Source organism: Echeneis naucrates, chromosome 17, assembly GCF_900963305.1.
Source record: "Echeneis naucrates chromosome 17, fEcheNa1.1, whole genome shotgun sequence".
NCBI lineage: Eukaryota > Metazoa > Chordata > Actinopteri > Carangiformes > Echeneidae > Echeneis > Echeneis naucrates.
This window is the reverse complement of record NC_042527.1, coordinates 7,606,751-7,630,016: the sequence shown is the minus strand read 5'-3', so window position 1 is coordinate 7,630,016 and position 23,266 is coordinate 7,606,751. Positions and strand designations below refer to the sequence as shown.

Below are 23,266 nucleotides of genomic sequence, written 5' to 3'. Positions count from 1 at the left end.
TGTAAACAAAGCCACCATGCTATAGAAATGCTGTGGTGCATAGACTCAATGCACTTAGTGCCTTTATGCCACAGAGGCTACTGAACCCAGTCTGGTCATGTTAGACAAAAAATCAAGAGGCTTGTTGTGATGTGGGGGGGACCCAACATCTCCTGAATGACAGAGCAATAAGATACTGCTGCAATGATACTTCTGCAAATATTTCACACTCCAGATATTGATTTTTGTTTTGGCAGAATACTCTGAGTCATACAATGCTGCGTCAGCTGACAGCAGATGTGTAGCACATGTCACCGCTTCTTGTATTCACATGGTGGCCTATTTAAGTCCTCCGTGCTCCCGCTGTGAACGTGAGAATGCTGGGGGGGTGAACGCCACTTCTGGAAAGGCTTCCGCCACTTGATTTGGTTCCCACCAATTTGTGTCAACAAGTCGAGAGAAAGTTTGTTTCTCAATAATGTGTGTCCTGTTTGTTATGCTGCCGTGTCTTCCATGATGTATGAAGCTGCAGGGAGCTGCAGAAGCTGTAAGATAAAGTGCCTTTTTACGAGTAATCCATGAATGATTTTTCTGAAGAATTCCCCTACAGTAAGCACTACTCCTCTGAGCATTTGAAGAAGAGAGCAGATATAACTGGCACACACACTGCTTCTGTAAACTGTGGTTGAATCTAAAAAAAGCCTCTATCCATGTTTGGAGAAGCAATAGTGTGACCCTCTCAATAAAGTCAGTATGAACGTCAGAGAGCTGAGCCCCTGCCTCTGCAAAAGAAGGGATAAACATAATTATAGATCATATACACACAGTTATGAGCTCTTGCAGAGGACAGATGGCTGAACTGCAACACCAGTTTGTCATATTGCAGCACTTCTATGGTCTAAACACTGCATGCCTCTGAGGTAACATTAGGTCATCCTGAAAATCTTCCTGTTCACCGTCGTGCTGCATTTGCTGTTTTCAATACAGACACAGCCTTCACTTCGCCTGCTTAATGACCCAGCCATGAGCCCGCCATGCAGTCAGACAACTCCAGCGGTTTGGTGCAGTGTCACACCAGCAGGAGCGTGAAAATATTCTTGCCATTCTATAAAAAAAAAAATAAAAAAATCTTAATGTTGAGATGAAGTGCTATATTCATGATGTTTTCAGCTGGACTATCAGGAGCAGAGTTTGCCACAAGGGTTCAGTTCAAGCTTTACAGACGTGCAGATGCTATAGAATTTTCCCATATAAAAGCTAAATGGTCTTTCAAGAGAAGTTACAGCTCAGCACTATCAGTAAAACAAACTACAAGACACAAGTGGCCGCAGAGTAAACCCGGAAAATCAACTTTCATTTTCTTTATCTTTATATTCACTATTATCAGGTTTGCAGTGCTCTGGAGGTGCTGTGTGTGTCCCGGCACCGAATTAATTGGATGAATTATATAAAACACAGGGGCTTTTTCAATAAGCTGCGGGAATGTAATGAAAGTCCTCTTTATTTATCACTGCAGCTGTTTTGTTTCGAAGCACATTTTGTAGACTCGTCTCCAAAATGAAAATAACACAATTCAATGTTTTTCAATTGTACAACAATTAAAGAAGCACTCCAAAGTTCAATTTGCTCAGCACAAGGAGGAGTATTCAAGTGATATAATTTCCTCTGAGGCTTTTCGTGAGCTTTCCATGGGCAGAAAAATCGACCCTTCCTGAGGCTTGAGACTGAAATCGACACTATGAAACAACAAACGTTCAGTGCTGCCTATAAACAAATTAAGCCTGAACCCGTTTCTTAGTAATTCTATCTTTTGTTACATTTTTGCTTGACTATTCATCTACTTGTAAAATTGAGTCCTCTAGATCCTAAATCTACATAGTTTGAGCCAATCATGTTATTAGTGTATTTTTTTGCTGTTGCTCACAGTGAATTTCACGATGAACTTTTACACTGTTTTCATATTTGTTGCGTATTGTGATGATATGAAAAATCTTATTTAGACAAAAGCCCAAGCAGAAGTTCTAAACTCTCTACAAACACATTGTTTAATCCTTTGTAATGGAAACACTAATTTTATTTTAAAAAATGTCAATTAATTAAACCTATGCCGCTGCAAAGCATGGAAATCCTACATTTAACCATTATATTAATTTCTTTTTAGCTACCACTGAAGTATTATAAAATATTAACAATTCTTTCTCACAGTTTTCTAAGGCAGACAGTTTCAGGCTGTTTCTGTTGTCTGACCCTGAGATGAAAACTCAAAAACATTTCATGTACAGTGGAAGAAAACTGATGAAGAAGAAGAAGGGAAAAAAGAAAAAAAAACTAATCTCAAAAGAAGCTGTGGTACACTTGATAGTTTTGCTAGATAAACAGTTCAAATAATTAATTATCGATGAAAACATTGTTGGATAATGTTCAATCACTTAAGCATTTGTTTTGAGATCTTTGAATTTAAAGTAGATGCTCAGTGTAATTTGGCACTGGGACTCAGTATGTCAGTAATGTGCTGATTCTGAAGGTTCAGCTACAGACCTCAAGCACCTCAACTGGAACCAGGAGCTGCTTTGTATACACCAAGCAAAGACACATACGGACATAATGGAAAAACAATGTCTTTGTGCCTATTATTATCATTTATAGTTATGTTAATTGACAGATTTGTTTGATGTTAAAACCGATGTACGAAAATCCAGAACCTGTAACAGCTCCACCGTCTGTCCAGCAACCGCAGGAGCCTGCGAGGGCTCACGAAGTCCAGCAGTCATTGTAGTATGTTACCTTCAATACTACAGTAAACAGACTCACCAAGAGATGCAAGAGACAGAGCATCTCCACCAGCCTTTTAAACAGATTTACTCATCACATAGTCAAAGCGCACGTTTACAAATGTATGTTAAAGATGCAATTAGCGACATCAAGAGAGTGCTCGTAAATGTCAGATTTGTTAAAAAGTGCTGCATTCACTCCATTAAAAATGCCAGCACCTAAGTACCCCCACTGGCATTCTGTGGATATATAAACATCCTTTCTTTAAAAGCTATCTATAACATTTTTAGTTCTTCCTCCTTTCACAAGAGGATGAACCCTGTGAGTTGATATCTGTTTCCAAGGCAGCAGTTGTAATAAAGGCTTGATGGGTTAAAATTGGGTTCAATGCACTGAGGATATAATTGAGACGCAGCACATAACTGCATACTCGTCTGTGAACTGTGAATGCACTATAAATTTGTGTATTAGGTAGAGGCTGGCTAAAAGGTGCTTAAAGAAGAGTGGTGGAGCTTTTCTAAGTAAAAGGATTGTAATTGCATTTCGTGTGTACACACAGGCAACATTGAAGAGCCTGCAGCAGCTCTTTGCTGAGCTCTCTGTTTAGGTTACCTGGTGGCTTTAAATTGCCGGGAGGTCTGAGTGTGAGTGGCTGACTGTCTCTGTATGGAGGCACTGCGATGGACTGACGGCCTGTCCAAGGCGCACCCGGAAACGGATCAGAGGTAGAATATAAATGAATGAATGGCTCCACATTCGGTTAATGAAATCTGCAAGCCAGTGAACAGATACCAACCCCCAGAGGTGTGATTATTTCATGTAGCTGCCGCTGACACAGGTGGAGCCCAAGAAGAGTCATGTAGAATTAAAATAAACGGTCCTGATGGAAATCCTCCTGGTATCCGTTTATATATGCTGCAAATAAAATGCCGCTGGTGTGCTCACACTGAGTCACCGGGCTCTCCTGCATCACCCTGTCATCCCAGACATGAGCATTTCACTTTGTGCTCGTCAGGATAACACATTTCAACAAAGCAGAAATACAAGCAACCACAATGTCTTATGTCATTGTGATATGGTTTGCTTACCCTCTGCGAATCACCACACAGTCCAAACAAAGAGACACCTATTTAATTCCATTGTGTTTGCTCTTCCTCTAACAGACTGCAAGAGGCTTTCTGGCACAAAATGTCTTAAGATTTAATCCCAGGCTGGACTGGGTTTTTTCAAATTTGGTATTAACATTTTCATATTTCATGAAATAGGTTTTTTCCATGATGATGGTCATAAACTGTACTGCAAAAGTCCACAGACACCTCTCCTACCTGTCCCATTTGTATCCAATAAAATACCCAAATGCCCATAAAAACGTATTCACCATATTTTTGTCACAACAATATATTATTTTTATTTTTTAGAATGATGTAGTGTAATCTAGTGATGTTGCTAGTTAGAAATGAAGTTCAGCTGCGTTCCTGGTTCATTGCATCATTGTAACAAATACAGCAGTTTGGAAATGTAGTTTGATTATCACAACGTGCTTTACAGTAGCTGAACTGTCCCTTTGAGTGTATTTTGGTGTCATTTAAATAGTTTCTTCATGAAAATATAAAACTTTATAAACTTTTTTTTTTACTTTCCTTCATCCTTTTTTTGGGGGGAGGGGTAGACTGTGGTAAAAACAAAAAACAAAAAAAAAAAAAAGTCAGAGACCTGAAAAAACTTAGAACTTTGAAAAGCTGACATTTTTTCTTCTTCTTGTGGAAAGACTGCTCTGGTACTAACACAGATTGCTGAGGTTTTATTTGGCCAATATTTCTCTCTTTCGGTCATCACCCAACACAATGGAGGCTGTTAGAATTTTGTTTGCATAGCTGAAATTAAAAATGACTCGGCAGTAAAACCAGTTCAAAGGAAAACTGTCGATGAGGTCTGTGGATTGATTGGCACATGGATACGAGCTGAGAGACAAATGAAACGTTGAACAACTGAGTGAGAAAATGCAGAGATGATATCACCTTATAGCTTACATATAAGGAGCTCTATTACTATCACATACATCAAATACAAGTTTATTACATATATGAAGCAGTATAGCTTATGCTGCTTTGTATAGATCAAGTGTGATGTCTTTGTAGTCACTGAACATCATTGATACCTTTGACAGCTTTTGTGGGGAACTGTAACATTCACATATTTGGAAGGACAGATTCACAGCCACCAGGGGCCTGAAATCAAAAACTGGTGTGGACCTGGCAGGCTTGTTGAGGGAGTCTCACAATCAAAGCTTTTTGTCTTAGTTACTCTGACACAGAAGCCCAATTAAAGGCTGGCTAAATGGAGGCACCAATGTGAACATGACAGTTTTCTGCCAGGGAAGTATTGGAGCGCCTGCATCGGGATTAAAAGCCATGATTGAATTAGACACCTCCTCAGAGGGAGGCAGAGATATGGGGAGGGGTGGGGGTACACAACACAGTGTGAAGGGTGTGTGCAGTCAACTAAAACAGAAAAAAAAAAAAAAAATTCTAGCCGCTGACTGAAGCTCTGTGGTGATTTATTACACACCTAATCCTGTGTTCATGTCCTGTAAATGTACTGCGTAGAAGGTTTTTAATTGGGCTGATGATCTATTAGCAAAGCAGTGCTCAGCATACCAAATATTTCCACAGCTCTCCCCCGACACTCAGAAATATCCTTAAAATGAGTCCTTTAAATGAATCCTCTGGTTAGCAGAAGGTACAGTTTTCTTCTTTTTCCTCTTCTTTCATTTGAACAAATGTGATGAAATGAGATGAAATGAGGCCTCTGATCACAGAGCAATTCAGATTAGGCTGGATATAACTAAGTTCAAAAAAATAAAAGCCCATACAATTTTCAAATGCTAAATAATACCTGAATTTTGGGATATTTAAGATCATCAGTTTAGCAGAAGAAGAAAAAATTATTACCAATGGGATGTTTTTTAGTTTGCTGAAGTTTTTTTTGTGCAAGCCACATGACATCAGATGAGAGAAGCCCTTTAGGAAAAAACATGAGAAGGTGATTTATTTAATGGCCGAAAGCCAGGAGCATCCCTTTCATCTCTCTGCTGAGGGTGAGGCCTTTGTGTTTGCAAATGGAAAATAGTTAAACAGAAGGCCCTCAGACTGACTAAAGTCATCATTCATTCCAAACTCAGGACACCAATACATCACAATGTCTTTGCATATTAATAATAAGTCATAAAATAGTTGTTCATTGCTATATTGTTATTGAAATCTCATTAACAGGAGTTTGTGTGTTGAATGAAATCAGGAATTTAGTAGCAGCAGCTTAAAAAATTGTCCATTCAGTCTCTTCATTTTTATTCCATTGTCTGGAAACATGAATTGTATGTGAGAGGAGCTTTATTATGAATTCAGATGTGTTCCATAATTCACAGAGTGCACAAGAGGATGTAAAAATATTAGCTGTTTTATAGCATTTCATCCACATTCTCAGTTCTGCATATTTAAAATTCACGCTCCCATCATACGCTGGATGTTGACGTAGCGTTGGTCAATGAAATATAACATACATTCCAAATAGGGCAATTAAAGATTTACTTACTGAGCTACTGATTGGGAAATCTGTGCGTATTGCACCAATAGAGGGTAGATGATGAAAAATTTCACATTGAAAATGAAATCTTTGAACACCTTGATGGCGCTGCAGGAAGCCATCCATGTCCCAAAGCAGCGCCCCATTTCCAGTTTATTTGGTGTACATTTCTACACCACACATACAATCAAGCCAGAGGTCAAGGCAATCTCTGCCTTCATTTTCAATGGGAAAAGTAATGGAACAAAAGATTATCTATAGAGTGCCTGTATACTGATGCATATAGATAATGATAATGGTCTGTGTGTGTGTGTGTGTGTGTGTGTGTGTGTGTGTGTGTGTATGTGTGAAACAGAATGGGTCAAATTAAGTTGACCTGGAGGACAGATAAAGAAAGTGGCAAATGGTAGAGGCAGCAAACAGAGTCCTGTGGGGATGAAAGAGAGAGCGAGAGAGAGAGAGAGAGCGAGGGAGGGAGATAAGAGGTCGGGGAAACACCAACCAGTGCTGGTATATATATGGGAAGCCGAGGCAGCTGTGACGCACTGAAGCATCAAAGCAGTCTGGATAAAGTACCAGAAAAACAAAGTCAAGGATGGAGAGGCATAGTGTGACTACACATCTTTTTGCATTTCTTCAAATATTTTGCTCAGCTCGCAGATAAGACGAGGAGAAAGCACTAAAGAAGCCCTCGTGGTGCAGGTCAGTGAGATCATCTTCATAATTCTGTATCCTCAATGAATAAACAAATTCAGAGTGGGAATCTAAGCAAAAGCCTCTCTGGGGTGTATATTTGAACAGACACCATTGCTCAGCTTCAAGAGGGTGTTTTGGTGCGAGAAAGGAGACATATTTGGGAAAACGATTTCATTTGGGAGGATAATTGCATGGGAGCTACATCACACTTTTACTGGGTGTCAACTTGAGTCTCATTAATCAGATTTTCCAGATATGAGAGAAGCCTTTTGTTCATCGTACACAGTTTCTGTGCCTTCTTACCTTCTTAGCTGAAAAAAGGTTTTTCCAGTAATTTAGTTCTACACTTCAAACGACTGACTGCTCAAATCTTTGGCCTAGTTGTCTTGACTTTTGCTCACAAATGAATCAAGCTCCCAAGCAGCATGTATGAAAACTTTTTCCACAGCCTCACAGGATGTTGGTTGAGTACTTGAGTTATTAATAAATAAATTCAACATTACCACGACCCGACCCGGTAAGTGGATGAAGATCGATGGGTGGATGGAAATTCAACATTATGTTTAAAATCAATGAAGTGGCCCTTTAAAATTCACTTTCTCTTTATTCTTTCCCTCAGCTACAGAAACTTTCCTGCCAACCACCAACATGCCAGAGCCAAACTGCTCTCTTGAAGCTCTATCTACAGCTGGTGTGACAGTTTTCAGTGATGCAGGCTGCCCTGAGGCTGCTGTAATGTGCGGGATAAATATCTCCTGGTTGTTGGCCAATGCGACTGATAAGGACCTGACTGACCTGTGTTTGGGTGAGGCGGAGTACCTGGTTAGATACATGGGGCCTCTTAGGTCCCCCTTTTTCTTTCCCATCTGTGTGGCCTATCTTTCCATCTTCATGGTGGGCGTTCTGGGCAATTCTTTGACCTGTGCAGTCATTTTACGCCACAGGGTGATGCAGACTCCCCCCCACTACTACCTGATGAGTCTGGCAGTGTCTGACCTGCTGGTGCTGCTGCTTGGCATGCCATTGGAGCTCTACGACATGTGGCAGAATTACCCCTTCCTGCTTGGGGAGGGGGGGTGCTACTTCAAAATCTTTCTGTTTGAGACCGTCTGCTTTGCCTCGATCCTCAACGTCACTGCTCTGAGTGTGGAGCGCTACGTGGCGGTGGTCCACCCCCTAAAGGTCAAACATGTTTCCATGCATGCTCATGTGAAGAGGGTCATCGTCGTGCTGTGGGTTCTGTCAATGCTGTGTGCAGTGCCAAACACCAGTATGCATGGGATTAAAGAGCTGCCCGTAAGGTTTGGTCGACGTTTTCCCAACTCTGCTATCTGTGGTATGTTTACATTTTATATTTTGTATTCTCTCTCTAGGTCCATGATCACCCAAGCAGCAGTCTAAGAAACACATGCTGAAGTCAAGCAAATATGCTCACAAAAACAATATTGATATCTTGATCTTAAGCAAATATTATGTTGTGAACACTAGAGAAAAAGTCAAAAGGATTCATCTAGTGGCTACCATGAGTATCTGAACCAAACTCCACATTAACACACCCAATACTTTTTTACTTAAAAGCATCCACCTCTGCTATAATTAATTCATATAATTCATTCACCTATAGCTATAGCTATATTTATAGATAAACTTTGCCAATTCCATCTCTACAGCCACACTGCTGAAAGGGCTAACTGGTTTTGCAGTGACATTTAAAGCAATAACAGCTACTGGGATCCTGATCTGACTGAAAAATCTGTGCTCTGTCTACAGATCTGGTTAAGCCTATCTGGATGTACAACCTGATCATCCTGATCTCCACGCTGGTCTTTTTCCTGCTGCCCATGCTGATTATCAGCATCCTCTACCTGCTCATTGGCTTGCAGCTCCATAGGGAAAAGATAATAACCACGGCGGATACCAGGTGTAGCTTTGGATCAGAAAGTCTCTCCAGGTCCCAGAAGGAGAAGATAGGAAAACGTAACACGCAAGTCATCAAAATGTTGTGTGGGTGTCAAGCGCAAAAAAACAACATTTAAAGTCACTGCCTGTTTGTGAACGTGCACATGATTTTTGTTCTTTTATGGCTTTGTTATATTTCCATTTGACCATTTTTAACTCTGCTTCTGTCTCAGCTTTGTTTTGCAACCTGTTTCTGCTTGCCTGTTGTTCTGTCCACTTCACTAAGACTCATGAATATATTCTGTCCGGTCCAGGTGTGCTGGTTGTTCTGTTTGGCCTCTGCTGGGCTCCCTTCCATATTGACCGCCTGATGTGGAGCTACCTTGACACCTCATCGGAGCAGCACCTCAAGATCTTTGAGTATGTACACATCATCTCCGGTGTTTGCTTCTACCTGAGCTCTGCCATCAACCCCATCCTCTACAACTTCATGTCCACCAGGTTCAGAGAAATGTTCAGTGACATGACATGTTATTCCAGGAAATGGAAAGTATACTCGAGCATACAGTTGACCCAACGCAGCACCTTGAGTGAGAAACTGCCCACTAACATAATATAATAAGGAGCATACAAAATGTTCTGGCAGCCCAGCCCCTGCCAAAGGGACGGCCTCAGCTATAAATAGATATCAACGGATGTTGTCAAGAATATATTGTTTCATCAAAGGACATGTGACAAGCCTTAAGAGACGCATTTAAGAAAAGATTGACAAAGTGGATGCTTCGATGAACAATGAAACTTTTTGATAACGCAATTTATGTACAGTATTATTGGAATCTACTGTATAATGTGAAGGTATGTTCCCCCTGTGTCTGTGTGGGTTCCCTCCCACCGTCCAAAGCCATCATGTTTGGGTTAATTGGTGACTATAAATTGCCCGTAGGTCTGATTATGAGTGTGAGTGGTTGTTAGTCTCTGTTTGTCTCTGTGTGTTGGCCCTGGGACGGACTGGCTTGGACCGCCAACATTAACAAAGAGCCAAGCGTGAAAGCATGACGGCCTGTATGAGAGTCAGAGCTGCAAATGGAAGTTCGTTGAGGGGAAAAGGGGAATAATCCTAACATGGTTGGACTACAGTAGAAATATTTTCATTACATTCATTTTGCCAACTGCCACATTCCCAAACATGTTTCTGTATTAAGAAAATAGCAGTTCCACAGATAAGAAGAAGAAGAAGAAGAAGAAGAAGATAAGAAGTTTAATTAACAAAATATGTATCATGATATTACAATCCTTATTTCCAATGTTAATGGAACATGTTTTGTTTTGTTTTTTTTACTTATTGTTTAAAGCACAAACTAACTGCTTTAGTATATATAGAATAGAATAGAATGTCCTTTATTGTCATTACACAGCTGGACAACGAGATTGGAGAGCTTCTTCTTTTTCTGTGCAGAATAAACATTCGTATAAAAAATATATAATAACATATTTATATTTAATAAAAATACATTAGTATTACTTACTTTACTTACTTACATTCTGTATATCTGTATATACATTAATATTAATAGTCTATTATTAATGCAGAAAATCTGATGCAGTCTTCTCTCCAATTTAATGAAATCATATAGTTTTGTTGTTTTTTTTTTTTGTTTTGTTTTGTTTGTTTTAATATTGCATGTGATTGCATGGCCTGCTTTTGAATAGTAATACTGGTGGTAAAATGTGCCAGCCGAGATCTTGATTTTATTTCTGGTTTAACTTGGAAACAATGAGTGCAATGAGCCTTTGCAATTGTTTTCATGTTCAGTCTTTTACAGAGCAACCAGCTCCAGGACAGAAATGTCGTCTGTGTAAACATTGTGGTTAAAGTGCTTCCTGGACAATAAAAGTCATTTTTCTATAATGAGGTGTACCAGGAGCCACAAGAACCTTGTCACTGGGCCATGTCATCTCCACTTCAGAAGCCTGCGGGAGAAAAAGTATTTTTTATACATGAAGATAATAATTATGAGCAACAAAGGCTAAAGGGAAAGATGATGTCACTGGGTCAATAAAATGGGAAGAACCTAGCAAGACAAATGAGGAGGACACAAGAAAAGAAATAATGGATCCTGACAAATTATTTTGTAATGGTACAGTATTATCAGTGTGCCACACCAGCAATAATGACTGTCAGAGTGCCCAGAACTTCCATCACTATAACAGAATATGCTGTTTACCCCCTGCCTCTGCAAATAGACTTATTTAATAGTCTGGGCCACAGTATCACTGAAGTAATGGTATTTCAGCAGCATGGTTATTATCACCTCCTGTGACTCTTTGTTGTAACAATATGAGGCAGACGGTACCGTTTAACTTGAAAGAATTATGTGAGCAGAATTTGGGAGCTATGAAATTAAAGTACAAATCGACCCAAATGAGAAACATGATGAGTTTCAGTTTGGCTTTTGTTCAGAAAGCTGAAAATTTCTACATAGAGAGTCATAATTTTTAATTTGGAAGTTTAGTTTATTGATGTCCCAACTGCAAACTTCCATATCATCTCTATTAAATCCGATCATAAGGTTATCTAAAGAAATCAACATAATCATATGGGACAGGAGGAAACAGAAAAACACAAGAGCATATCAGTAACAAGCAGCATATGCAGGACGCATGGCTCACAGAGACAGAATGGCATGAGGTGCCTCATAATGAGATTACCTTAAGCCCAGGATGGACAAACAGTAGTGGTATGATCAGAGACGGAAGGTTACTAACAGCTAGGGAAAGCCAGAGGAGACATGACAGTAAAGCTGCTCTATAGCTCCATACACCAGGACAAAATAGCCGAATTCGATATGACCAGACAGCTGACAATGCTCACGAGATTTTATGTGACTGGGCAGGTCACAAAAAAAATAAATAAATAAATAACTTGATAACTATTGAATGGTTCATATTCACAGTTTTCAGATGTGTCCAAATGTCTGCTGATCTTGTGTCAACTGCTTGACACCAGGAGGTTGACAGTTATGACACTGAGGGAAAGTTCTCGACTGCAGTTGAATATACTGGCATGAATTTTAGTTCAAATATTCATGTGCAATCAGTGATCCCCTAATGTCACTGGGCTAACACGCTAAACTAAGATGGTAGATATGATAAGGATTAGACCTGCATGATGGTAACATACAGTTCAAAGCCTTGCTGTTCCCAGACGCAGCCTCACAGACCGGCTGGAAAGGTCTAGTGGGAGGGATGAAGCCACAGATCACCTGCCTCTGCAGTATCTCTACAGAGGGTTTCGGGCTGTTTTCTCTCAACATATGTATTTTGGTTTGCAGCCCACAGCATTGCAACTTTGACCCATGCATGCTGCTCTTATTAATCTTATGAACCAACCAGCAGCATCTGTTTTCTGTCAAAACGCCATAAACCTCTCACCAACTGGCTCACAGTTCATTAATCACGTGCAACCAGTTGATGAGCAGAATGCATAGATCAGTTAGGAGCCAACATTAAGACAGAATTTATTCTCAAAAGTTGGTAGCGGCTTAAACTGAGACAAAGAGTGAGCACTGGACCCACTGTATGTAAAATAGTCATATTTAGTCAATATGGATACAAATTTGCTAATTATTTTATGCGTCTAAAATGTGAATAACCTCAGTCTTTATGATCCTATGCAGGCAGAGGATTGATTCATTCAAAGAAATTTCTCAGTTCTTTCATTACAATTTGTCAAATTGTAAATGTTTTTACTCCAACATCTCTGTATAAGCAGCTACTCCCTGAACAGTTACCTTATCATTCAACAATAAATATATATGACACTGTAATTTACACATACTGTATGATTTAAAGCATATTCATCAATGGTGTCGCACTTGACTCACTCACTCACTTGACTGCATAAATGCCGTTATAGAGGAAGTGAATATATTTTGAATGTGCAACGATTGCCCATGACCATTCAAACCTGCCTTGCATTCTCCCTGCACGGATGTCACGCCACAGTTTAAAGACATGCAAGAAAGGTAATTAGAAAATTCAACAATTGGCGTAGTATGCGTCGCTATTTTATACATCTCATGTCCTCTTCTGTGACCCTGAACAGGATAAGCGGGTGTAAAGAATGAATAGATAGGAACATTTTTGTGGGATGAATACTAATACTAATGCATCACCGCAGATTCCACAGAAAATGCAAGGAGTCTGTTTTTCACAATTCACAGGCATTTTTCACCGATCAAAATTTCTTGTAACAATCAGGGCTGAGGTACAACATTGTAGAGCTCAGAAGCTTGTGGAATAAGATCACATACAGAAAAATGTACATGCAACCACAGCAAATTGCAAGTTGCAAATTGGCAGATAAAAGATAAAAGGGGTATCAGCAGCACATTGATTAAACTCTGGCTCCGCTTTGCTGTTTTCATTTTGTTCTTGCTATACAAGTGTTTGCAGGTGAGATTAGCTGTCCACTCAATTTATATACAAGATGTATCAGAAAAGACGAATAAATCCATGGACAGGGATTCTGTTGTGATTGCATTCTTCTTATGATTATACTCCTGTCCAAGTCAAATCAAAGTCAAGAGGGAAAAATTCACCAAGAGAGCAAAATATGTTTTTAGCCATATTAGCAACCCAGCTCTGGAGACGTCAGTGTCTGTCTGCTGCTCCTCCACACTGAGCTATTCGAACAACCACTGGATTAATCACCATGAGCATGCGGACTGAAGCTAGACTTTGCTAAGTGCCAACCCAACGTTTGTGGTTTTCAGATAACTGGTTCAGCAACTATGCGTTGCCATGTAACTTGGTTTACCTGATTCCTTCGTTTAAATTTTAGTGCCGGGCTCGTTAATGACCTGCAAGCTGTTGATACATCTGCTCTGCTCAGTCCTGAGAAGCAAATGTTGAATGTTTTGAAATGCTTCATGCAGTCCAGTTATTATTCTAAAAGATATACCGTAAACATCAGCGTGGTTTTGAAAATTCTAGCATGCCGATGTTAGTATTTAAGCTTTAAGCACTGCAGTGCTTAAGTGCTTCCTCACAGACTGAAAAAATGTAATTACATCAAGCAACAGGGTGCTGTCATTTTTAGCAGAGTGGTTAGCCTTGTTTGACATTCACATGAAGTAACATAACTACTGAAGAGACAACATGAAGATGAGACCGTTATTTGTCAGTTTTTATGTGAAGCACAAAATAATGCAAATGAGTAATGCTAATGTATTTTTAAAAGTGTGAAACTCTAGAATAGAGTTTTTGCATCAGAAGCAGTGTAATACAAGAATCATCTCTTAGATTAAAACCTCAGTGTGAAAAGAGCCAGGATTTGTGAGTGCAGTCTTACAAAGCTGTGACTTTGTGTGCTTTTCTGTCAGCCACAATCAGGTCCAGAAATCAATGAAAATGTAAAAATGGCATCCTGATTAAGTTTGTCTTTACGTAAAAATACTTGTATTCCAATAGACCTGTTGTTTCAGCACCAGGTTAATTTACACATCTGTTTGCATCCATCCATCCATCAGGGTGGCCTTGGGGGCTGGAGCCAATCCCAGCTGACATTGAGCAGGGTGGGGTCCATCCTGGACAGGTCGCCAGTCTATTGTAGGGACAAACAACCATTCACACCCATACTTAGCCACTTCACTTAAATTTGCGTGTCTATGGAGTGTGGAAGGAAGCTGAAGGGAACCCAAGGACAGGGACAACATGTCAACTCCACACAGAGGCAGGCGTTAACCACTACACCACCATGGTACTGTAAGAGTATCTACACACAGATTACAGCATTCAACATTTCTGTAATCACACTGCTCTGCGTTATTAGCATGATTTTTTTTCTATTTGTCCTCTCAGCGAATATGTGGAGTAAGATACACGTATGCAAGTAGAAAGAAGGTGTACATCGATATCAAATTAGTGTGAATTTGTTAGGATACGATGATAGACTGCTTTACCAGTAACTTTCCTCAAGACCTCTCTCTGCTTCTATGACAGTGTGTGAAGGCTTGTGTGGTAGTAACACGAGCTGAGAAATGAACTGCAATTCATATCCCCTCTAACCATCCAATGACTGGTTTCAGCTAATTAGCACATGCTGTGTATCTCTTCCTCCTGACATGAACTAACACAGTATAACAGCCTGTAGCGCAGAGGAGGCTTCATGCAGTTTTGCAAAATGATATTCAGTGTGTTCTCAAGTGAAGGGACTGACTTTATTCACTATGTAGGGCACAGTTAATTAGCGTGGATAAAAGTGTTTCTTTGTTTGTGTTTAATTGCATCAGTGCTTGACAAAACCACATTTCAAACTGTGATATACCTGGGTCCTGCAAATACAAGCGTGTAACACTGTGATTATGTTGGATTGTGGAACCTGAATCGTCTCTTTGTTGACAGAAAATGCTGAGACAAAGAGAAAGCAAACAACAGCTTCTGCATCATGAGTCACTTAGCCACTGCATGAATTAGTAGATTGTGCTTGTATAACTATATTTAATGGAGTTAACTTTCAGTGTAATCAATTCTAAATGATTGTAGGTAAGTATATGCTTTAAGTCAAAAATAATCAAGCAAGTCAGTTAAGAGGCAACGTAAATTGTGTTTAGGACTTAGAAATAACTGCAGAGTGAGAGATAAATAAAGGCACTGACATTTGAAGTTTGTGACTTTAACTTTATTTATAGTTTGGTATGAAAAGAATCAGATCCCCTGAACCCCTGTGGGATCAGCTGCTCAAACAGTTTAACCCCATACAAAACATCTTTGTAAATAGGATTTCTGTAAATACAAAAAAGTAAAAAAAAAAAAAAACAACCCAAAACAACAAAACAGTTATATAAAAGTGGGAAGGATTAACACAAAGTAAAAAGGTAACAATCTAATTTTAAGTTCAGCAAAATTGCCCTCTACTACAGAGAACCAGAAAATAAAGTAAAAAGAAGAAGACTAGTGCTTTTGACATAACAAAGCAGCCAGGAACAAAGAGAAGAAAAGGGTCCACCGGTGCAGACGCTATATAATGCTCCCTTAGGTAAAGGTGTAGAGATGAAGGCTGTCAGGCATTTTATTCCCATTCTTCAAAACATTTCACGTCTCAGAGCTTTTTAGGACAGTACTTTCGCTCAAACTGTGCTACATCAAATTTCCGAGTACAACCTTTGTAGTTCATGTAGCGGATCTTTCCAAAAATGGGCCTCTCTGCCCAGCCTTGGTCATGGATGCCACAAATAGACCACATACAACCTACAGGAGGGGAAAATCAGCAGAGTGGCATTACATGTAACCGAAACAATGAAGTCGCATTGAGAACTAATTTATCTATTAGCTTACCAACAAAGCCATTGGGGTCCTGGCCATCCAGCTCATAGCGATCGTTAAGGTACAGCGCGATGGAGAGTGCCTCCTTTGGTGAAGAAGTCCATTCAAGAATCTTTTTGGCCCAGTACATCCTCAGGAAACCATGCATCTTCCCCTCTTTGACCATCTGGTACTGTAAGAGACATGAGATTAAAGGTGGGAAGAAAAAAGGCAAAGTTCCGACAAGCAACCAAATGTGTTTGCATCGAAAACGAAAAAAATAATTATAAGAGCACAATAAGATCTGACCAGATGGAATTGTACCTGAGCGGCGTTCCAGAGCTTGTCATGTGTCTCTGCTTCCTCCAGCTGTTGACACGTGTAGTGATATGGCCTCTTATCTTTGGCATGATCTTTCAAGGTCTTCTGAGCCCAGTCATTCGCACCTTGGTAAGACACGTGCATAACACAACATTTATCGAAATACAACGACGGAGCCGAATCATTTAAAATGCTTTGTATTCATTTTGATAGATTCGTTCTGAGTGTGAGTGGGTCTTTACATTTCCAGATGACAACAGACATTAGATTTCAACTGACCTTCCACACTGTCGTATTTCTTGTTGTAGAAGCAGAAGTTGTCAGTCAGCTCCCTGCGCACCACCAGCTCCTCGATGAAGGAGGAGACGGACTGGCCTGCACTTTTGCCGCCACACTGAACTTGTAGTGCCACACGCTGAGCTGAAATGTGGCCTGATGTGGAGAAGATAATAAGAAAAAAATCTTCTTAAAGATGGTCAGTGGGCTTATAGAAAAGAATAATTCAAATGTAAATATGGTTAATACTGTTGTTGTTGGACGCTAGCAGCAGCTTCCAAGAGACTATTTATCTATTAGATGTGCAAAGGTTTCAGTGAGTGGGGAAGTTACGAGGTCACAGTTTGGGAAAACTAAACCATACATCCAAACCCAATCGTTTCTACATATAATAACTAACCAAAGCGGATCCAGGGGGAGAGCTGGCTGAGGGCTGAAGCATTTGGGTCGTTGCGTTGCGTGGCAAACACTTTAAGGCGCACATCAATGAAGGTCTCCAACATAGCCATCCCTCCCTGGGTTCCTGGTTTGGCCCACTCTGGTTCTCCTACTGTTCTGTCAACCTGTAGTGATGCCAGAGTTTTGTCCCAGTCCACTGGCTGTGAGGTGAAGGAGGAGGAAAAGAATAACACTCAGCAGATGTCACAGCTAAAATACTACACTGGTGTTATCTTAAACGGAGTACATCAAAAGGCAGTGAAGAAAGTTCTCAGCTTTTCTTGTCACGTTATCAGGAGGCTCAGACCAGTGAACGGCATATCAATCACTGTCTGCAGTTTTAAAAGTACCAGGAAGGAAATTTTAACTTTTTATGATTCAGATTCTTTTTCACAGTTAAAAGAAGTCGACTATTTATTTTCAGTCATCAATAAAAAATGTGCTCAGGAGAGGTAGACAGCTGAAGGTTGAAAGAAAGTATTTTATTGCAGTAGTCTGACCTCCAAGCTCCCCATCAATGAGCTCTCTGACAGCTTGGTTTCTCGTTGTATTGATCTTAGTAAACACTTCCAAAGCAATGAATAATTTTAAGAGAAGACAAATTAGGTTTGTGTGGTCTTAACCGAACGAATGTCCTTGAGCATGACATAAAAACAAATACTGCTTTTTTCCCCCCTTATGATAACATATTAACTTTATTCACAGCAATGTGAATGTGCCCTTCACTGCTCCTGCAGCACTTACTTTCGTAGTTATTGTTGTTGCGTAGGGATGTTTCTCTACCAGAGGAAAATCAGTGAGAAACTCTGGCAAAAGTTTGGTGATTTTCCCTCGGATTGTCCTGGCGGCATACTCAAGTTTAGGTGACGCTACCCAGCACGGAACGATATTATGGGCATCAACCTATGACAGTAAAATTGGGCGTTTGCAGCATATAAAATGAAAAAGGGACCAAGGATCACATGGACACAGATTAAAAATACAAGTAAAAATCTGAATGCAGAGTACATGGAGTTGAGAGTGGGTCTGATACCTGTATGAGGGGAATGTCCTCAGGAAGTCTCGTCTTGATTTCCTCCAACCACTGCATTGGCTCCCTGAGGGGGGAGAAGTCTGTCACCACTGCTCCCACATTGTGGTCACTCACAAAGCCAGAGAGAAGTTCCCCTGGCGAACCAAGGCGCAAGTGGAACTGGATGTCTAAAGCTTCACATTCCTATTTAACAAGGGTACAATATAAAGCATGAGTACCTGTCAATGTGGACCAAATGACTAATGGATTTGGTTTACATTATTTGGATTTCATGGCTTTAATTAGTGAGTTGAGTTAAAAGAAACCTGTACCTTTGCAACTTCTTCCAGGCCTTTCAGCATGAAACTGTAATGTCTCAGAGTGGACAGCTTTGACTTCGGGACAACGAGGAAAACACAGACGTGCAGAGGGAGGTTTTCCTTCAAAGCGAGCCGCTGTGCATGGATCAGAGCCCAGTTATCTGAGACACAGAGTAACACATATACATTGTTACGTCACATTGCTATGATGTGCAGAGAATGCAGGAACAAAGTCTCTTACGGCTCCTCTGCTGGCTGTGATGAGTGTTTACCTTGTACTCTGTGGTCCCTCAGCATCCAGTACAGGATGCCCTCTGAGCCCTGCTTTATTTTTTCTCTGTCAGATATATAACGGAGGCGCTTTTTGTTGAACTTCATGTCTTTGTTCTCTGACCTCTGCTCCTTCACCAGGCCCTGCAGCCAGCCTTCAGTCCTCTCCTTCTCCTTCTTAGCAGTCACCTTCTGCTGTTTGGCAGTGGCCGCTTCTTCATCAGGACCAGGTGACGCCTTGCGTTTTCTGCCCGACATGATGGTTTCACTTGTGACTGATTTAAGGAAGAGGGGGGGGAGTGAAGTGGGTCTTTGATCACTGTGTCTGACCAGCTTCAGGAGTGCACAGGAAAACGTCGAGCTGTAAGAAGCCACAATGAAACAATGGAGAAACTCACACTAAACGCGAAAGCAGCAGACTTACTTGTGTTGATGCAAATAAGAAGAGATACACCGATCACCAAACGCACAACACCGGAGAGCCCTTCATTCAAACGGCGTCAATTGTAAACTTACCTCCTACAAAAGTGGAGCAACATACAGCGGAGACGTGGAGCCAAGCTGCCGCACAACAACCGCAAATCCAAGTTTGCCGTTAAATGCTGGAAAGACAGAAGAAAAACTGTCGTTACCACTCGCGTTTGCGAGTGTCGTGTTTCCCTTTATACAACCAGTTACATGACCGCGCTGCCGTTTGGGTTGTGTAACACGGATGTTTTGCTTCCATCGCACTACATCTCCCACAATGCCAATCGGTGTACTCAGAGCGCATGTGCTGCGCCGTTTACGTGCGCCGGAGGACCGTGTCTGGTTTAGGGTAGCTTCAAAAGGGGCGAGCACTTATTCCTGCTAGCTGCAGCCGTGTTAGTTTGTTTTATTCCGCGTTGTTTGTCGTGATTTTAAAGTATGAACAAAGGCGATTTTACAGCAGGCCGGGGGAGAAGGCCAGCGGTTCCCGATAAAGTCGACATGTCATTAGGTAAGCTCATGGATAGCCAGCTTTAAGGTTACCAAAACAGACTACTAGCTAGTGGTGGGAGGGAGTCTGCTGCTAGTTAGCTTCATAGATCTCATTTGGGCTTTTTTGTTTATCGCTGCTTGTGTGGTTGACTTTAACAGATGACATTATTCGGTTGAACAAAAAAGAGCAACAGCTGAAAAAGAGACAGGCCACAGTGGCCCGCCGACCGGTGAAGAAGAAAGGCCGCCTAACGCAGGTTTCACCGCGGGCGGCTGGTCCGGTCCAGAGAGGTGAGCGTCGTTTCCCCAACATTTGCTTCTCTTCGTCCAACCGATTTTTAGGTCTGTACCTGTGTAATGGAATCAATATTATCCCTACCAGGAGGCGGCGTAGTCCGAGGAGGAGCACCGAAGTTAAGAAACCGGAGGCTCCCTGCCCTACCGGGCCGTCGGCGGGGTCAGGGGGTCATCACAGGCCTGGCGGCCCGCCGGCCGACCGCCCTCCTCAAACGGGTCGGCACACTGAACAGAGCCGCAGGCAGCCAGGTACGGGACACACAACAGCCTCCCACCAAGGCTTTAGGCCTGCTAGTTTAGTATTATTATATTATACTGAGTCTGTAGTAGAGGACAGAAATTACACATACACTACACTACACTCAGCTTTATTTGATCAGACGGTGCAGCCTTTTTGCCTCACTGAAAAGCCGAAATGCTCTGCACAGCCTGCTTTCTGTCTTTCATCAGGCATGTTATTCCCTCTGGATGTTCAGTCTCAGTGTGCCTGACACCACATCACTGCCTTTCTTCAATACAAACTTTTGTAGGAAAATAGTATTAACACTCTCAGCTCTGCCAATTTTGCCGAATAACGCGCTTTCTTCCTGCTGAATTGAGAAGGTGTAAAAACTAAAAAAGAATAAATTAAGACTAGAAAGGAAGAGAAAAAAAAAAACAGATTCTTATCTGTAAGTTGTGTGTTACTGTGTTACCATGGTAACTCATGCCCCTCTTGCTTGCAACATCTAAAACAGGCACACTGTACTTTGATGGCCTGGCTCTGCCAGACCAGTTTCACACCCGGAGGCAGAGTTTTCTCCACATCCTGTCTCCTGGCAACAGACATCAGCTGCTGCTGTCTGGTGCCCAGGAACAGAAAACTTAATTAATAACTTTAAATGTGTGTTGAGTTTGTATTCCTTATTTTACACAGAACCAAAACCCAATTAGTGTCTTCTATTTCCATGTGTTTGTAGACGTGGCACAGCATTGGCTTTGGTTGTATGTAGAGTATATTAAAGAAGTTACCCTTAGCTGGACCTCTCTTTTCAGAAAACAAAACCGAAAACAAGGCCATTCGTTCAACGCACTGAAGCCCAACATCGGAAGCCAGAGGGTCAAAGGAGGCTGTACAGGCAGCCTGATCAACAGAGACGTCAGAATGCGGCACCAGTCCGGAGACCATTTCAGCTGCGACGACGGTGAGAACAATTTAGAATTCCCCATTTATACAAAGACATTATTGCAGTAGTGTAACAACTCAAAACCAGATGGATTTTGGGGCTTTTGTCTTTCCATTTTATGACACACGGCTCAGTTTTAAAAGGTGGAATCTGGAAAGAAACTACATGACAATAATGCTGATAGGGGAATGAAGACCAGTCTAAATTTGCGTGTTGTGTGTTTAATGGTAGAGTTCCGAGAGCAATTTGATAAACCTGCCGTGATTGAACAGCTGTTTGTTTGTCACACTGATGCAGACCATTACCGCCTGTTCAGCAGACTCAGAGAGAAGCACGCCAGGCCACATTTCTTTTTCACAGGGGACTCAAGGTATATTGGGTTTTTCTATGGACATTTACACTTAAATGCATTTATAAAACATACTTTGTCAATGTTCTGACTGTACACATTGCTGTACTTGATTATGTGGGTATTTAAAAATCCAACTTGCTTATTGACTGCATCTATCTGCCAATGCATCGGTGTTCACTCTGCCCTCTGCAGGTAAAAGCCCAAGTGCAAAAGCCAAATCCCCGATCTCCACCAGTCAGGACTCGACAGTAAGAATTTATTGGCTCCAGTGCCTGTTTTGTAACCAGTTATTAAAGAGGAGTCAGTCTTTGCTATTTTACAGTTAGTGTCCTATGATATATCATCACTGTTCTCCACTAGATGGCGCACATCGACAACCAGCAGTGGAATCTTGACTGTTTCAATTGACAACCCTACAGCCAGGACTCAGCCTGAGTAAATATCACTCATCACTAATCCTACAGGATCATGCCAAGTGGCTTTGCACATTGTTTTATGAGCTCATTTCCCCCAGGAAAATATATTCATGTTATAATTGTGTAGTGGTGATTGTTTATCAGTTGAAGCTTATAAATTCCTAAACAATATATCACAGATTAAAAAAAAAAAAAATGTTGACTTTTTCACAGGCCTCCCACTGCATGGACCCTGCACCCTCTGGCTTCCAGCTCTGTTCCAGTCAAGGAGGAAACAGCTGAGAAGAAAACCCCAAAAGGAGTGGCTCTACAGTTTGACATCAACAGCGTTGGGAAGCCGGTGAGGGTGTGCTACTTCAAATGTCCATTTGGTTTGAACAATATTTTAATTTTAACTATTGGTATTCCTTTTTACTGTCTGTCAAAAATATCGCTCAAATAAGCGTACTTACGTGCTGTCATTCTCTTTCCACAGCAAACATCGATGACCTTGAATGAGCGATTCCGCATCCTGAAAGATCAGCGCACCACTATAGCACAAAGCAGTAAAGGCAGCCGATTTGTTACCGTGGGTTAGCCTGAAAAGGGCCGTTACTCTGAGGCACTCTTGCCCTGCTCAGACCCACACAGTAATCCCCACTTTTTCAAAGGATGGGAAGTGTGCTGACCCCCTCCCTGACTTAACAAACAGGAGAGCTGGCAGCTAGTGGAAACCTGACAACTCAAGCGTGCAGGTGTCGATGGAAGAGGTGGTTTAAAAATAAGTTCCCGTTCATTGTCCATATTGTTAAATGCAACTGTTTGTATAGTGGATGTCGTGTACTGGGAAGGAAAGCTGTTTGCTGGACTTCTAACTGTTGACACTAAAAGGACGATTGGAAATATTTTTTGACAGAGCATTGTTGTGTGTGCGATGGCACATATGTTCTCTACACATTTTTGAGAATTATTTTGTAATGTTTGTTCAAATAAATGAGTTTCTCCTCAGAGATTTGATACATAGTATGTTTCATGTTGTTCTGGGCATGTTTCAGATCTTTGTCCTTTCTTGTAAACCAATCACTCCCACCTGCCTGTGAAATGTAAACTACCCATCTCCTTGTCAATTTGCTGTAATCTGGTATTAGACTGTTTATGACAAGTTTACTGGCACATTCTTTGCATCTGTATCATTGTATCTCAGTTTGACTGTTGGTAAGAGGATG

The 23,266-nt window shown here is 41.1% G+C and overlaps 3 protein-coding genes across 3 annotated transcripts; 2 read left to right on the top strand and 1 right to left on the bottom strand.

Moving 5' to 3' along the window:
• The first annotated feature begins 7,677 nt into the window (after positions 1 to 7,677).
• Positions 7,678 to 13,048, top strand: LOC115057568 (neuromedin-U receptor 1-like). Its single transcript, XM_029524726.1, has 4 exons — positions 7,678 to 8,365; positions 8,800 to 9,006; positions 9,243 to 9,478; positions 13,034 to 13,048. The coding sequence occupies exons 1-4, from the start codon at positions 7,678 to 7,680 to the stop codon at positions 13,046 to 13,048; spliced, it is 1,146 nt and encodes a 381-aa protein (XP_029380586.1).
• Positions 13,049 to 15,655: 2,607 nt separating this feature from the next.
• cpdp (CPD photolyase) lies at positions 15,656 to 19,582 on the bottom strand. Its single transcript, XM_029524365.1, has 10 exons — positions 19,387 to 19,582; positions 18,873 to 19,231; positions 18,613 to 18,761; positions 18,302 to 18,484; positions 18,013 to 18,171; positions 17,231 to 17,429; positions 16,834 to 16,986; positions 16,558 to 16,679; positions 16,267 to 16,426; positions 15,656 to 16,179 (listed from the first exon to the last, which is right to left on the bottom strand). Exons 1-10 carry the CDS (start codon positions 19,407 to 19,409, stop codon positions 16,031 to 16,033), a joined length of 1,656 nt encoding a protein of 551 aa, XP_029380225.1. The 5' UTR covers positions 19,410 to 19,582; the 3' UTR covers positions 15,656 to 16,030.
• LOC115057322 (UAP56-interacting factor) lies at positions 19,557 to 23,050 on the top strand. Its single transcript, XM_029524366.1, has 9 exons — positions 19,557 to 19,849; positions 19,990 to 20,121; positions 20,213 to 20,376; positions 21,163 to 21,311; positions 21,591 to 21,663; positions 21,838 to 21,893; positions 22,006 to 22,080; positions 22,275 to 22,401; positions 22,537 to 23,050. Exons 1-9 carry the CDS (start codon positions 19,777 to 19,779, stop codon positions 22,636 to 22,638), a joined length of 951 nt encoding a protein of 316 aa, XP_029380226.1. The 5' UTR covers positions 19,557 to 19,776; the 3' UTR covers positions 22,639 to 23,050.
• The last annotated feature ends 216 nt before the right edge of the window (positions 23,051 to 23,266 follow it).

Excerpts from the sequence above, each read along its gene's own strand:
- LOC115057568 (XM_029524726.1), top strand. The coding sequence starts at position 7,678 with ATGCCAGAGCCAAACTGCTCTCTTGAAGCTCTATCTACAGCTGGTGTG. Across the intron at positions 8,366-8,799 it reads TCCCAACTCTGCTATCTGTG|ATCTGGTTAAGCCTATCTGG; the intron begins GTATGTTTACAT and ends CTCTGTCTACAG. Across the intron at positions 9,007-9,242 it reads GAAGGAGAAGATAGGAAAAC|GTGTGCTGGTTGTTCTGTTT; the intron begins GTAACACGCAAG and ends TGTCCGGTCCAG.
- cpdp (XM_029524365.1), bottom strand. The coding sequence starts at position 19,409 with ATGTTGCTCCACTTTTGTAGGAG. Across the intron at positions 19,232-19,386 it reads TTGCTCCACTTTTGTAGGAG|CTCGACGTTTTCCTGTGCAC; the intron begins GTAAGTTTACAA and ends GGCTTCTTACAG. Across the intron at positions 18,172-18,301 it reads AGGACATTCCCCTCATACAG|GTTGATGCCCATAATATCGT; the intron begins GTATCAGACCCA and ends TTACTGTCATAG.
- LOC115057322 (XM_029524366.1), top strand. The coding sequence starts at position 19,777 with ATGAACAAAGGCGATTTTACAGCAGGCCGGGGGAGAAGGCCAGCGGTT. Across the intron at positions 21,312-21,590 it reads CCATTTCAGCTGCGACGACG|ACCATTACCGCCTGTTCAGC; the intron begins GTGAGAACAATT and ends ACACTGATGCAG. Across the intron at positions 21,894-22,005 it reads CCACCAGTCAGGACTCGACA|ATGGCGCACATCGACAACCA; the intron begins GTAAGAATTTAT and ends GTTCTCCACTAG.